This window comes from Mya arenaria, chromosome 6 (genome assembly GCF_026914265.1).
Source record: "Mya arenaria isolate MELC-2E11 chromosome 6, ASM2691426v1".
Taxonomy (NCBI): Eukaryota; Metazoa; Mollusca; class Bivalvia; order Myida; family Myidae; genus Mya; species Mya arenaria.
The window spans coordinates 42,191,074-42,207,890 of NC_069127.1; the positions used below are offsets into that span (position 1 = coordinate 42,191,074).

The 16,817-nt window shown below is 37.0% G+C and overlaps 1 protein-coding gene across 1 annotated transcript; it reads left to right on the forward strand.

Moving 5' to 3' along the window:
• The first annotated feature begins 8,186 nt into the window (after positions 1 to 8,186).
• On the forward strand, positions 8,187 to 15,339 carry LOC128236797 (uncharacterized). Its single transcript, XM_052951907.1, has 6 exons — positions 8,187 to 8,379; positions 9,801 to 9,946; positions 10,338 to 10,551; positions 11,265 to 11,708; positions 12,859 to 13,329; positions 14,693 to 15,339. The coding sequence occupies exons 1-6, from the start codon at positions 8,337 to 8,339 to the stop codon at positions 15,127 to 15,129; spliced, it is 1,755 nt and encodes a 584-aa protein (XP_052807867.1). The 5' UTR covers positions 8,187 to 8,336; the 3' UTR covers positions 15,130 to 15,339.
• The last annotated feature ends 1,478 nt before the right edge of the window (positions 15,340 to 16,817 follow it).

Here is a 16,817-nt window from a genome sequence, read left to right on the forward strand (position 1 = left end):
ACCGCTGTTGGGTTTTCAATCCAAAAGCAAAAATAAATAAAATCACAATAAATAACGAAGATTGTTATGGTATCCTCTCAATCAACATCAATGATACATCATAAATATATAATACTACTCCTTATTAAATACCACAGTCATACCGTGGCGATTACAATTCATCTGGTGCATTATTTAGAATGACATACTACCACTAAATTATCGCCGTTGTTTTTATTGCCCTCTTTTTACTCTGGAAGAAATAGAACAACTTACCAAAACTCGGCAAAACATAACTGCATTTGGTGGAATTGGGGTAGATAAACACGGAAAGTGTTTAAATAGCTCCTATATAAAGCCTGAGTCTTGAGCCTAGCCGTTCCAGTACATATTGTCTCTGTACCACGTTATTTCAGTATCTTATAGGCGGGTTTTTAAGTCAAGATACCCCTCAATGGTTTAATGTTTCTGCACGACGATGACGGAGACAACAGCAACTAAAATGACAATAAACAATACTTTGACATTTTGATTCGAAGGACAGATACACTAATTGAACCAATCATAATTACTGGAGAGATTTCTTTAATTGTGTAGTGTGCAATACATAAGCAAATGAATCAATGAGGTCGAATGACCAGCAAGTGTCGACACAACTAGATCTTTTTTATTTAATTAGAGAGCATGCATATACTCAATAGCCAGAATGGTATTACTTTAGACAGACTGGTGGAACTTGAGCCAGAATGGTGGCACTTGAGCCAGAATGGTGGTACTTGAGACAGAATGGTGGTACTTGAGACAGAGTGGTGGAACTTGAGCCAGAATGGTGGAACTTGAGGCAGAATAGTGGTACTTGAGCCAGAGTGGTGGTACTGGAAACAGAGTGGTGGAACTTGAGCCAGAATGGTGGTACTTGAGCCAGAATGGTGGTACTTGAGCCAAAATGATGGTACCTGAGACAGAATGGTGATACTTGAGACAGAATGGTGGAACTTGAGCCAGAATGGTGGTACTTGAGACAGAATGGTGGTACTTGAGACAGAGTGGTGGAACTTGAGCCAGAATGGTGGAACTTGAGCCAGAATGGTGGTACTTGAGCCAGAGTGGTGGTACTGGAAACAGAGTGGTGGAACTTGAGCCAGAATGGTGGAACTTGAGCCAGAATGGTGGTACTTGAGCCAGAATGGTGGTACTTGAGACAGAATGGTGGTACTTGGGTCAGAGTGGTGGAACTTAAGACAGAGTGGTGGAACTTGAGCCAGAATGGTGGCACTTGAGACAGAGTGGTGGAACTTGAGACAGAATGGTGGTACTTGAGGCAGAATAGTGGTACTTGAGCCAGAGTGGTGGTACTTGAAACAGAGTGGTGGAACTTGAGCCAGAATGGTGGTACTTGAGCCAGAATGGTGGTACTTGAGCCAAAATGGTGGTACCTGAGACAGAATGGTGATACTTGAGACAGAATGGTGGAACTTGAGCCAGAATGGTGGTACTTGAGACAGAATGGTGGTACTTGAGACAGAGTGGTGGAACTTGAGCCAGAATGGTGGAACTTGAGCCAGAATGGTGGTACTTGAGCCAGAGTGGTGGTACTGGAAACAGAGTGGTGGAACTTGAGCCAGAATGGTGGAACTTGAGCCAGAATGGTGGTACTTGAGCCAGAATGGTGGTACTTGAGACAGAATGGTGGTACTTGGGTCAGAGTGGTGGAACTTAAGACAGAGTGGTGGAACTTGAGCCAGAATGGTGGCACTTGAGACAGAGTGGTGGAACTTGAGACAGAATGGTGGTACTTGAGACAGAGTGGTGGAACTTGAGCCAGAATGGTGGAACTTGAGCCAGAATAGTGGTACTTGAGCCAGAGTGGTGGTACTTGAAACAGAGTGGTGGAACTTGAGCCAGAATGGTGGTACTTGAGCCAGAATGGTGGTACTTGAGCCAAAATAGTGGTACTTGAGACAGAATGGTGATACTTGAGACAAAATGGTGGAACTTGAGCCAAAATGGTGGTACTTGAGACAGAATGGTGATACTTGAGACAGAATGGTGGAACTTGAGCCAGAATGGTGGTACTTGAGACAGAATGGTGGTACTTGAGACAGAATGGTGGTACTTGAGACAGAGTGGTGGAACTTGAGCCAGAATGGTGGAACTTGAGCCAGAATGGTGGTACTTGAGCCAGAGTGGTGGTACTTGAAACAGAGTGGTGGAACTTGAGCCAGAATGGTGGTACTTGAGCCAGAATGGTGGTACTTGAGCCAGAATGGTGGTACTTGAGACATAATGGTGGAACTTGAGCCAGAGTGGTGTTACTTGAGCCAGAATGGTGGTACTTGAGCCAGAATGGTGGAACTTGAGCCAGAATGGTGGTACTTGAGCCAGAATGGTGGTACTTGGGCCAGAGTGGTGGTACTTGGGTCAGAGTGGTGAAACTTGAGACAGAGTGGTGGAACTTGAGCCAGAATGGTGGCACTTGAGACAGAGTGGTGGAACTTGAGACAGAGTGGTGGAACTTGAGCCAGAATGGTGGTACTCGAGCCAGAATGGTGGTACTTGAGACAGATTGGTGATACTTGAGACAGAGTGGTGGAACTTGAGCCAGAATGGTGGAACTTGAGCCAGAATGGTGGTACTTGAGCCAAAATGGTTGTACTTGAGACAGAATGGTGATACTTGAGACAGAATGGTGGAACTTGAGCCAGAATGGTGTTACTTGAGCCAGAATGGTGGTACTTGAGCCAGAATGGTGGTACTTGAGACAGAATGGTGGTACTTGAGACAGAGTGGTGGTACTTGAGCCAGAATGTTGGAACTTGAGCCAGAATGGTGGAACTTGAGCCAGAATGGTGGTACTTGAGCCAGAATGGTGGTACTTGAGACAGAATGGTGGAACTTGAGCCAGAATGGTGTTACTTGAGCCAGAATGGTGGTACTTGAGCCAGAATGGTGGAACTTGAGCCAGAATGGTGGTACTTGAGCCAGAATGGTGGTACTTGAGGCAGAGTGATGGTACTTGGGTCAGAGTGGTGGAACTTAAGACAGAGTTGTGGAACTTGAGCCAGAATGGTGGAATTTGAGGCAGAGTGGTGGAACTTGAGACAGAGTGGTGGAACTTGAGCCAGAATGGTGGTACTTGAGCCAGAATGGTGATACTTGAGACAGATTGGTGATACTTGAGACAGAGTGGTGGAACTTGAGCCAGAATGGTGGAACTTGAGCCAGAGTGGTGGAACTTGAGCCAGTGTGGTGGTACTTGAGCCAGAGTTGTGGAACTTGAGTCCGACTGGTGGGACTTGAGCCAGAGTGGTGGAACTTGAGCCAGAATGGTGGAACTTGAGCCAGAGTGCTAAAATGGGACAGAATCGATTTTGCGTAACATTAACACATTTTTAGACCTAAAAAACTTTATGATCGGGAATGATCAATTTCTTGTTACATGCAATACTGTTTTTATCCGACACGTAGTCTTTGTTTTCAGTGATTTAATAAAGGTGTGTTTAGGCTTAAAACAGTTAGCAGTGGATCATGTCTGCTAATGTTACACAACAATTTGAGGACAGATTATCGTAACGTTATCACCATGCGTAATTACCGAAAATTTATGTATATTACGAACGAAATGCAATCATTGTAGATATATTATTGTTTTAATTAACATTTTTTGCAAACATAATTCAACAGACAAGAATAAAATACTTACCACAGATGTTACTGAAAAGCATCCTCAAAAAAGTGGTATATTGGTACTGGGAAGTTTTCTGTCCTTTTTGTCCTAAATATCGGAATATTTTTACATTTTTTGACCTTATATAACACAATATTTTCATTATTTTAATACAAGTCACTAATATAAGTTGTTCTTAATGGGTTGGGAAAGGCAATTGCTGTATAAATGACGTTGACATGCAATAAAAATAAATGAAAGCAAATGGGCCACATAATTGCCTTTTTGTGAAATCTGCCGTATACATTTTAAAATATCAATGTTTTATTATTCTAACTTATGAAGTAATCAAACATATTTGAAGTAAAATATAAAATTGTGACAATGGAATTTCTACAAATATAATTATCTGTACTGTTATCACGAATTTAAAAAAAAGATCACATCCACAAACACATGATACAAAATGTGCATCATAGGTTTTAACACGATACTGGTTATATCACACCGAAGGTTAATCACAACTAACTACTTATACATCAAGTTGGTTGTCACCATTCAATTTATATTACACATAACACAATCTTAAAAAAGTGATCACATTTGTACAAAATAGTGGGGGTTTTAAAACTCAATTAGCGGAAGTAATTAAGAACTTTGACTTCATTGATACAAAACAGTTTTTTCAAACCTCCTATCCCCGATAAAATCAGAAACTATTACAACTGTCTTCCGCTAATTTTCGTCATAAAATAAGTTGCCAGTGGTGATTTTTTTGAATATTGTAAAATTGTTAATCCAAACATAACAGTTTTAGGCCATTGCAAAGATGAATTGCAAATCAAAGATGGTCGATTTTAAATCACGGAAATTACAGAGAAGAATTATAACCATGGTATATTGCAAGGAAAGCACTTGAGGCGATTCAAATACAGAGGAAGCCTCATTTTGTATTGGTGTTAAATGATGAATGACAAAACTCAATAATAAGTTTAAAGCTGCACTCTCACACATTGGACGTTTTGACAACTTTTTTTTTGTCTTGGAACGAGCCAATTTTTGCGAAAATCCTTGAGAACCAGTTATATTAGAGTGTTGACAAAAAATGAGATCGCGACTTTTATATTTAGGTTCAAAAATTGATGTTTTATGCATTTTTCTTAAACCGTTAGTAACGGTATAAGCCTTAAGCATCAATTTTCGAACGGAAATACGAAAATCTGCAATCTGATCTTTTGTCAGCAGTCTTTTATCACTGGTTTGCAGATATTTACGCAAAAATTTGCTCATTCCAAGACAAAAAAATAAAAAAAGTTGTCAAAACGGCAAATCTGTGAGAGTGCAGCTTTAAAGATTCTTAAATCAAAAAGCAATAATAATTAACTACTATGACTTCCCACTCATGATAAAATCAGAAACTATAAAACTTACGTCCGCCCATTTCCGTCATAAAATAAGTTGCCGGTCAGAGCATTTTTAAAATATTCTTAAATTCAAAATCCAAACAAAACGGTTTCAGGCTTTTGCATTCGATTTATTGCAAATCAAAGAGTGTCGAATACAGCACAGAAATAACGGAGAAAAATCTCGACTATGGTATACATTGCATAGGAAATACGACACGATTCAAATAAGAGAAAGCGACGTTTTGGATTTGCATAAAATGGTGACTGACGAAAATCAAAACAAGTTTAAAAGGACAAGAGAAGGGATGAAATCAGATTTTAATTTTTAACATAACCAAATTACCAACAACCCCAATGGGCTTGCTTTATTTGAAAATAAACAAGCCCTAAAGAAATTTGGCATCAAGCTTGCAGGCTAATGTGCGAATTCAACAACTGTAAAACTTTACTTGAAGCCGAACATTCTCTGATTACAAATTCAAAGAATATTTCACTCACAAACACATATGACACAATAGTCGCAACATAGATTTTTACAAAATACTAGTTATATCATACCAAAGGTAATCACCATTCACTTCATATATATCAAGTATTTTTCATTATAAGTACCACATTTCAATTTATAATACACATAACACAGGTATAATGTTCTTATTTTTACATTAGTGTTGTTGTTTTTAAACGCAATTAGCCAAAGTAATTAACAACAACTTTGTTTGATACGTTGTGTTTTTTTTCGAACTTCCCACTCCGGATTAAACCAAGTAACTATTAAAACTGGCGTTCACCAAATTCTGTCATAAAATAAGTTGCCTGTTAGGGCTTTTCTCAAACTTCCCACTGCGGTTAAAACCATAGATTCTAACACAATTCTGGTTATATCAGGAATTATGTTTCTATTTGTTCACAATAATGTTTTTTTACTCAATTAGCAAAAGTAATCAACAACTTCCTGTTCATTGATATATAACAGTTTTTTGAAAAATGTTTGTTATATATAAGTAATGAATTGCGGGCTTGATGTCATTATCGGGGTATGAACGCAATTGGGCTGGTCAAAGTGTGTGGAGTCCGAAGGACTCCATGCGTAATTTGACCAGCCAAATTGCGTTCATATCCCCGATAATGACATCAAGCCCGCAATTCATTACTTATATTTACACAAATAGTTCATTATTTCATTAAATAATTGTTAAAAAATACTTCATTTCATTTAAGAAAACCTTTCAGTAACTCTCTCCTACCCATTCTGTAAATAGAACGACCCGACTGTAACCGGAAGCATTTTTTCAAATGACGTCAAAATAACGCGGTAAAAGATCAGCAACTTGAAATCACCTTTAAACGTAAAATTCAATCACTTACGGCAACTATTCATTTAAAACTTATAAAATAAAAAATGTTGATTTATATTTTACGGGACCTGCTGACACAATATAAACAATAACAGTATCAATATTTTTCATGTTTATTGTTATGCAATGAATTGCGATCCGGACATATCCGAAGATGTTGCGTTCATCGATGAACGCAATTGCCGAAAGGTAGTTCATTTAAGGATTTGAAGTTGAGGTGTAAATAGATGTGTGTGAATTGATTTCGATATGCTCGTAAAAGACCAACATCCTGCTCTAGTCTGTATCAGATTCGTCTTCAAATAGGATGTCAGTCACATTTTCAAGGAAGTATTTCACGGAAGTATTGCCAGACGTACAATTGATAGTTAACCCGTTGATTATGCATTTTGATACTGTTATACGAGTCTAGAGAGAAACATTGAGGACCTAGATTGTTCACCTCTGATATTTTGGTTTACCATTCAGCAGACAAAGCATTCGATTCCTTCAAGAAGGTGACCAAGTTTAGACAGTGAAGCCATATGGAACTGGTAATAGTGCTTTTCTAGGATTTAAAGGGTGCCATTGCTGTTTCATACCTTGAATGGCTTATATCACTGAACAAATATCTCCTTATTTCTTCTCAAGTTACGTTTAAACAGTAACTTAATATACACCAACTCGCGCGGTATAAATTATTAGAAAACCTTCATAGAACTTAAGAACGATGATTCACCAACTTTTATCTCATAAACGATCATTATATATCATAAACGATACATTATGCCGGAGTTTTGCTTAAGCTGTAAGAAAATCATTACCTTTAAAATTCTCTCGGGGAGAGGGGTTGGGGGCAGGGTCAATTGGCAGCTTTAAGGTCTATAATGACATTTCTCGCGTTTTATCAGCTAAGTATATTTTTTCGTGCAATTAGTCTTAACACCTACTACTCGGTAAACTATCTGACAGAACATTTTGCATATATAAGCATTTTTGTCTAAATAAAACACCAATTGAGCCTACCGTACCTTATACTAATGTTTTGTAACGATTTTGTGTTGACATTGTTAAGATATTTAAATGTTTAGAATATACTCATTTTGTGTACAGGGGACACATATTGTTTGGTTACAAGTTTAAATCGTTTACTTTAATAAAGTTCACTTACACCAACTGTCTTACGGTATTAGTGTGTGTATACCACGTGATAAATGACGTCATATATGCTACGTCGGAAGGCAATAATTTTCTTGAAAGGAAGACTTAAAACAAAGATTACTTTTGTTTTACTACACCGTTTTAAATGAAACTAAGGGCAGTCTATGCCACTAAAAGAGCCCCGCCTTCATGTTATTACCGGAGTTAGTTTCACCAAACACTTCGACAATCCTGTTTCCAAAATAATGTTTTGACAGTGCTCCGTCAGACGGCCGTATAACGAAAAGTTTTGTCGAAGTGTTTTAAGAAACTAAACTTTAAATCAAACTCTGGTAAAAGACCAAAGGCGGGGCTCTGTAAACGTCGTAGACTGCGCTATAAATGTGTCATTTAAAATGGTGAAGTAATAGTGAAGTTATCTTTGTTTAAAGTCTTCATTCGAAGCAAAATGTTGCCTTCCGACTCAGCATTTATGACCCAATTTATCACGTGGTATACACACACTGGGTATTACGGGGAAAGAATCGAGCAAGTCAAAGTCGAAAGCCTTTAATGGTTACCTTTCGTGTTGAAGAAACCTCAGAGTATACTGCGTGCTTCATTGCTTCTGAATGTAGATACTTCCTTGTCCTTAAAGTCTTGTACTTCTCACGATTTTGTTTACTATAATTTCTTCTTATTTAACGACAAACATACATTTAAACGGCTATTGTGAACGGTCGTGTTTGGAACTATAACAAGAGGCATCGAGTACATATGTTCCTGCATGAGTGTGTCCCGTAAACTATGGACAGCACATTGTGTTTAGTTATGCTTTCTATCATAACAGGTAGGTGTTTAACTATTTTAAATGTTTAGTGAATATAAATATACTTATTCGCGTTAGAAACTTTAAACTTTGAAACCGTTTGAATATAACCTTTTTTCTCACAGATCTGAATAGTGTGCTGTTGGTGATAAGCAACCCGTAATAATGTTCTATAAAATACTAAACTATCATTACTTTAATTTATATTTCAACATACCAATAAACTACGACATAATCAAACATCATAATCGTACTCCTGTGATGATTTGAGTAATGCGTATTTAGTGGTCAACATAATATTTTGTCCAATGACGAGGCTGTATACTTTAAAACTGCCATTATATTTTCTTCAGTGAATCCAAAGTCGTTATTGGTTGTAGTCAGGTAAAGGTGTAGATATAAACTGTGTTAGTTCGTATGTATGTAGACGACTAAAAAGTTAAAGGTTGTCAGTATGTTTTAACAAAACCAAATGTGACACAGTCGCATTACCATTTCTTTTGTGTATATACATCCAGACAACCTTGAGCCATTACTTAACGAAGTGCTGTGAACTTACGTTTACTGTACACTAGCAGAAAGAAAAAATCTGAGGCTTTTTAAAATCGACTATGATCTGATACAAAATGGACGGCTTCGTGGCATTTTTTATATCGATGAAGCGAATCTTTAATACTTTTTAACGTATAAATAAAATGTATTTCGATGGTTAACAGCATATAGAAATACACTCTTTAAATGCAAATTTCAGACATAAAAGCTTTGTTGTAACTGATGGATTACCAAAAGGAGCAACGTACACAATTAAATTCATTTATGTTAGTTGACAGAAAAATGCAATTATTTGAGGAACGTGTGCAGAAATCTAAACATTATCTATAATGGCGTTCAAGAAACTTAAAAGCAAAACAGCATAGTCAAAAAGATTTCGTTTGCTTGGTATAACCTTGATTTGGTTCTCGACAGATTCATTATTTAGTCTTTAACAATTTGTTAAAACACAAACTATTTAATTTATGAAACGAAATTGCGTATTTATGTCAATGAGTTAAAGAAAAAGGGCATAGACATGAAAAGTACTCATTACTGTTGCACTTACTGTTCACTCCTTTACAGAGCAGCACAATTTAACACATGTTACAGTGTTAATTGTTTAACATCTGAAGAATACTGATACTAGTTTAAGGACTTACTATTCCTCACTAACCAAAGCACCAGACCTTGATAGTGTAGCGATCTTGAACAATCTCTTTTCTAAATGATTTTCATCTAGAACAATCTCATTTCTATATTTATTTCAGTTTTTGTAAAAAAAAGAAATGCTTTTTGAGAGAGTTTTTGAGAATGCCTGTATTTCATTAAATCCATTAAATCGTATACGGTCACGTTCATATCAAGTTTGTTTGTATCATTTAAGTTGTCAAGAAAGTTTCCCTTTTCAGTACAAGCCAGCGCCCAAGACAGCAGCGGTTTTATTGGCAACGCCTGCTATGGGACCAACCATGCATGCGATTTCTACAGCCTTCAATGTCCACAAGGAGAAATCATTCACCTTTATAATCTCATCGCTGGGGGGAAGTCGGAACCCGTAAGTTGAATTTTTACCGTAGCAGACTCTTTCTGGTTTGTTTCGAAGAAGATAGTTGAATTAAAGATAGTGATAAAGATGTTGGATGTGTTTTGTAGTTTGTTTACTTTGTATCTTTAAAATACAAAGTGAACAAACTACAAAACAAATCCAACATTTTGTGAATTTAATGAATCGCATAAAAAGGTATATTTCAATAATTCTTATGTACGCATGGTTCTGATTTGACGTTTTTGAAGATTTTTCCGATGTTTTTTTTTACATATCATGTTGTTTAAAGTCATTCAATTAACACGAATTCTGACCTGTTATGAAAATATGTAGGTATACTTCCGTACCGTCATGTTACTTGTAACAGCGAACATTTCGGGTATGTGTTTATGTATCATAGACATGTCGATCCGAGCAACACTGCTCAGGAGGGCTTGACTGCTGTTCGTTTAGCCAAGGGGACATAACCTCTACTTTCAACCTAGAGAACACGTACCATACATACAGGAATTGTTCTGGGCGACAATCGTGTACAGCCATTCAGGCTCCCTGGCAGCGCTTGGACACGCAGACGTTCTCGTCGTATGTTCACATTGAATACACATGTGAAAGAGGTAGGACATCTTTAATTTTAGTATATGCTTACTGGTGGTTTAAAGAGATTTATCAATGAATTAAAAGTGATATTTCACACAAACAGTGAAATAACAATTTGTAATTTTTAATTGTTTCGAAATTTCAGCCTACTCTCAATTTGAAATCAAACGTTAGCGCGCACATGGCTAGGATACAATATTAACGACATCACTTCTAAAATCATAATTCACCTCGTGAACATAAAACATTTGATATTTCACATGTGGTTACTCCACTCATGAACTATTAAATTTGGTGCGCACTCTGTGACATACGCTAAGATCTTAAACTGAAACAAAACAATTATCCTCTATTGATTTGATTTTCTTTGGTTGTTCATTTTGGTGATGAAAGCGAAGTGCGGCAAGTATCGACATCGTAATGTTTTATATCTTCTTATTCATTATAAAACCGAACCACACCGTACATGTAAATGTCTTGTCATTTGTTTTTTATGTTTGAAGAATGTAAATCGGATACCCTTATTGTATTAAGCAGTGTGTCGTGGTGCTCATTGGGACATTCTGTGTACTACACTTTCTGTTAATAAACAAGTAAGTCAAAGCAAGGCTGCTATAACAAAATATAAGAAGTTTTTTCCCCTTTTAAAGATTATTATCCCAATATCATATTAGTTATAATTATGTTATATTCAAGCAAATTCGAGTTAAGCATACTTGTATCCTTTCAGCTTCAACGAAAATACCTATGTGTGGAAGTAATCCAAGTATTTACACGTCGTCAGCAGAGGTTTGGTTCGACGGCTCAATAGAAACGTTTGATCCCACCAAGGCCAGCAAAGAATGCGCATGTACAATCAAGAATAACCAAATAGGGAGGGGTCTAGAAGTGTACATGTATCTACTGGATGTCCGACTAGAGAGCCACTATGTAGGGAATGTCTCATCCGCAGCGTGCTCCAGTGCGCAATTCTACTCAGAAATGATTGTCATTCAATGTGCCAATACAACTCAGCACTGGGTGACAAATTTCAAATATTACGATTCAAACAGTTTCACTCACCAGTATTCTAAAGTATTAGGATCTGGTCAGACAACAGATCTTGGCCTTTCAAGCCTGTATAAAAATAGACAAAGAGACGCCCCGGCTTTGGTTTGGATTAAGATTGCGTCAGGTAGGCGCTAAGTTTGTAAGATTGCACAAGATATCCGTGTCAGGTTTATGAAGTAAGCGTAACGTTTGTAAGTTGGCGTCAGGTAAGTATGATGTAAGATAGCGTCAGGTAAGCATTATGTTTTTTAGATCGCGGTAGTTAGTGGTATGATGTAAGACAGTGTCAGGTAAGCGATACGTTTGTAAGATGACGTCAAAGTTGCGTCAGGTTGGCATAACGTGTGTAAAATTGCGTCAAGTAAGCATTACGTTTTAAAGTTAGTGACAGGTAAGAATGTCGTTTGTAAGATTGCGCCAGGTAAGCGTTACATTTGTAAAATGGCGTTAGGATAGAACGACGTTTGTAATATTGCAATTGGAAAGCGTAACGTTTGAAAGATGGAGTCAGATAAGCATTTCGTTTGTAATATTGCGCCATGTAAGCGCCTCATTTGTAAGTTTCGTCCAGTAAGCATGGCGTTTGTATGATTGCGCCAGGTAAGCGTTACGTTTGTAAGATTACGCCAGGTAAGCGTTACGTTTGTAAGATTACGTTAGGTAAGCGTAACGTTGGTAAGATTGCACCAGGTAAGCGTAACTTTTGTAAGATTGCGCTAGGTAAGCGGTACGTTGGTGAAATTGCGCCAGGTAAGCGGTAGGGTTGTTAGATTGCACCAGGTAAGTGTTACGTTTCTCAGATTGCACCAGGTAAGTGTTACGTTTCTCAGATTGCGCCAGGTAAGCGTAACGTTTATAAGATTGCGTTAGGTAAGCGTTACGTTTGTATGACTGCGCCAGGTAAGCGTTACGTTTGTAAGAGTGTGCCAGGTAAGCGTAACGTTTATAAGATTGCGCAAGGTAAGCGCTACGTTTGTTTGATTGCACCAGGTTAGCGTTACGTTTATAAGATTGTGCCAGGTAAGCATTTTTTTTTGGTTTGATCATGTAAGCGTAGATGTATTGCTACAGGTAAGCGTTAAGTTTATAATAGTATATCGCTTGTTTCATTTTCGATTGTTTTATATACGTTGATATTTATGCGTATTTGTTTTATTAAAATATGCTAGCAAATATATCTTTTCAGAAAAGTATGTTTTTGTGTATTATGTTTACTTCTCATTTCTTTGGCATCAAATTTAGATCCAGTTTTTTATTTTGCATCCTAAAAACAGCAAGGTCGTCCGACACATTTGAGATAATTTGCGGAGAAGTTACACCTGCATATTTCACAACAACAACAACAACAACAACAACAACACCACCAACAACAACACCACCACCAACAACAACAAGAACAGTAACAACACCAACGGCATCAATAAGAAAAACAAAAACTGCAGCAGCAAAAACAGCAACAACAACATCATCATCAACAACAACAGCAACAACAACAACATCTGTAGAAACAATGACGACAACACCGTTTACTACTACTTCCAAGGCAACAACGACAACAAAAAATCATTCTGTTACAACCAAACTTTCAATTGTAACATTTCCAAGGAGAACATCAACAACATCTTTACCAGAAACTAGGACCTCATCTTCCACAACTGCAAAACCTGTAACAACAATACCCGTGACCACAATGGGGACACCCATGAAGCCAAGAACTACTTCAGCCCCATTGGTGAACGCCACGGGTATGAAATTCACAACTTTAAACTTTATACGCCTAATCATTGGTTGTCCCTAGTTCTTCAAATTTCGTTTTAGAATATGATGGTATTTGGTCGGTATCGGTTAGGTATAGGTTTTAGTCGAGAGAGTATCGAGTGACTCATAAGAAGGTACGTCTCCTTTTCAGAAATTGAAGTTTCGCTGCGTCGCACCGACACAATGGAAATAACGTTCCTGTGTTTCACTAGAAAAATAATAAGTATTTTCATAACATGAAGGTGATAAAGCACTGTATCAATTCAAAAACGAATTCATGTGGTCGGCGCTACGTTGTCCACTCACACCTTGCATTAAACTTACAATAAGCAATTTAATTCTTTTTTATAGTTTTTGTTTCCACATTGCAAGTAAATGAGGCCTTCATTGCACCATTGTTTTAGTTGTAACCAACAACGTCGTATGTAGTTGTTTTAGTTTAGTTGTAAGTCATGCTTCCATGGCAACCGTTGTAAGTCGTATACAAAATTTAATAGTTAAACATAGCATCGCGCATGTCATGCATATTTAAGACTGGTTTAAAATTTATGTTTTCTGGTAAATAATGTTAGTTTGAAAAGTGCAGAAATGCCAACTCCGGCTTTTTTTTTTATTTCTTTATACGTGAATGCACGATATAGATAGAAATTGCGGTAAACTGTTTTCGTTTTTATGAGACATATTTACATGTGTAAATCATTTCAAACTAAAACAAAGTTTGATTGCTCTTTGAAAACAGCAACTCCTACAAAGATAATTATTACGCATGTTAGCTCATCATTATAGTTCATCACCATTTCTACTTGTTTAATGATTGAAAATGCAATTGGAACAACTCTGCTATTTTTTTTATCGAAAACAACCTTGTGTATATAATCGGTTTACAACGTCAGCATGCTTACATTTTACTACGCTTCACGTATATCGGGTAAAGTACTTTACTCTTAGGAAACCTAATTAATCACTGAAGAATACATATTACTGAAATCAATTTTAACTAAATAATACAAATCACACGTTAAATTAAATTAAATAAGTATTATTATTAATGCAACGGCAATCATCCGAGGTTGTTTCGATGAAAATATGTCTAGGTGCTCCGGTTGAATCTCGGTTTGACCGTTAAAGGTTAGAATCCGCCAAATACATTTCGTATATTTTCTATGATCATTTGACGAATTTACTCGCGAAATAACACTGAATACATTTGTTTCAAGAACCCCAACACCGCAGATTGGAAGAAAGAGTAAGCATGTTAGGATTATATTTGTGCACCTTGAAATGAAAGGGTGTTATTAAAATGTGTTTGTCTTATATGCCTCGGTCAATTAAATGCGTCAACTATTTCAGAGGAAACAACTCCAGTATCTGCAGTGGTGGTAGCTGTTCCGATAGCATGTGTGTTAGCCACGATGTTGGCTGTGTCCACCGCATTCTTCTTCAAGGAACGAAGAAAACGAATGGAAGCTGAAAACGGAAATACTAACACGAGTGTCAGGGACAGAAGTGTTACAAGACTGCAAGAGTTTCCATCAGAACGAGTGTATGATACCATCGGTGAAACAAACACTCCTGAGGGTAACTACAATTTAGGAACACGCAATTTAACGAACAACTTAGCTCATGTTTACACCGAAAGTGCGCCGGTAGCCCCTGTTCAGCAAACCAATACTGACGCTGATATAAGTGGTCAAAATTGTGGCTACGAGACATTACAACACTCTCCCTATCAGAACACAGACACTAATGGTGTACCATGTAGTGTTTACAACCAGCTCACGTTTTGATTTCGTTGTCTTTAAAATGTAAGTCGATTTCGAGGCCAATGTGTACGGATAAAGATTGGTTTTGATGATCAATTTACTTATTTCCTCCATGCACAAGTTGTGAAACAATATACAATAGTTTGGAACAATAACAAAATTATCATGGCATAGCTGTTCCTTTTACAATGGTAATTTGAACATTTGTAAAGAATAGAGAAACACGAAACTTGATTCTTGATTTTGTCACCTAGTGTACTAATTTGCACTGCTGTACAATGGAAACTGCAGGAACAAGCCTAATAGCCTAAAATCTAACAAAAGTACAACGAGCAAGTCCAGATAAACATCAACAAGAGCCGCAAGGCTATATGACACTACACAACTTTTAACATATGTCTAATGGTAATTGTTAGGATAAGCACCTTGGACAAAAAAGTGAAAATCTAGTAAACACTCAGTGGGTTGTTTAACCGGTTTTCATGAGCCCAACCTTACCCAAGCCCGAATTTTTAAATAAGTGCAACAAGCAAGAAATAAACAATGAAGTATGAAACAAAACAAGAATATTAAAAAAACACCACTTGCACTGAAGATACAAGCTGGCAAAAGTCATCCTTTCCGTGAAGACTGACTTAAAACCAAGGGTCAGACAAATATATTTATAATTTCTTTAATCTTTCTTTAGAAAAACAATGCATCGTTGTCCGTATGAACAGTATTTTAGGAGAAATGTCACAAAACAAACTGTTTCACCTACTATAAGATCTTGTTTAGCAGCTTAATATCCCAAACAATCGTTGTAAAACCGACACTTAACTGTTTAATATGATGCTTACAAACAAAGTATGAGAAAAATCTGTGAAATAAAAGTAGAAATGGCAATATTTACATTGTGTCAGAAGCGTTTTGGAAACGGATGTCGGAGAATTCGTACTCATTCAATATCGTACCGGTATGACTAGTTAGAGGAAAGTGCACTTTCCGCGAAAAGTACGAAATCAGTGAATGCTACTGAAACGATAGTTTAGTGGTTATTGGCACTAAATCTCCGAAAATCCGGGAAACCCCGTACCTAGATTGCAACTCGAAGAGTAGATAAAACGTGAAGTTTCTAGTAAACAGTTTTCAAAATATGAAATTCATTAAAAAAATAAAAAACATGCTTCTCAGATGAACTCACCTTTACAATAAAATCAAACTTATTTGCTCGGCTTCCAAACTAGGAATAGGATTTGTTATGGCTCAATTTGTTGTTGTTGTTTTTTTTTTCCTAATAAACGAAATGGCGTCCAATGCTCTCTTGATATCTTCATAAAGTTCAATGTAGCGTGAAATGCGGATTAATATATTCAAGTTTGATTCCATAAGCATTTAGTTTTAGCGATACTAAGTGATTTTTCGGGTGTAATAACTGCTTCATTGACAATTTTGCTACATACTCTATTGCATATAAGTAAAACACGCTTTCCTTTTAAATGCAGTAATATTTTTAACTCATATCCATATATGGAAGTTTCGATCCAAAAAGTAAATGTACCTTGGGTGTTTCCGTGATGAATTTTCATTCGTTTACGGAGGTCAAACCCCGCCCAAAACATGTACAATTTGCTTGCCGGCATGCACGCGCTTTATACGAACAATGTATGGCAAGCTTTTCTGGTTTTCATTTTCATGGTTCAGTGGTGCCCAAATTTTTTCATACCTATCTC

What these genes read in the sequence shown, in the direction of transcription:
- LOC128236797 (XM_052951907.1), top strand. Translation starts at nt 8,337, where the DNA reads ATGGACAGCACATTGTGTTTAGTTATGCTTTCTATCATAACAG. An exon ending in CTGGGGGGAAGTCGGAACCC is followed by an intron (nt 9,947 to 10,337) that starts GTAAGTTGAATT and finishes TATGTATCATAG; the next exon opens with ACATGTCGATCCGAGCAACA. An exon ending in TTGGATTAAGATTGCGTCAG is followed by an intron (nt 11,709 to 12,858) that starts GTAGGCGCTAAG and finishes TCCTAAAAACAG; the next exon opens with CAAGGTCGTCCGACACATTT.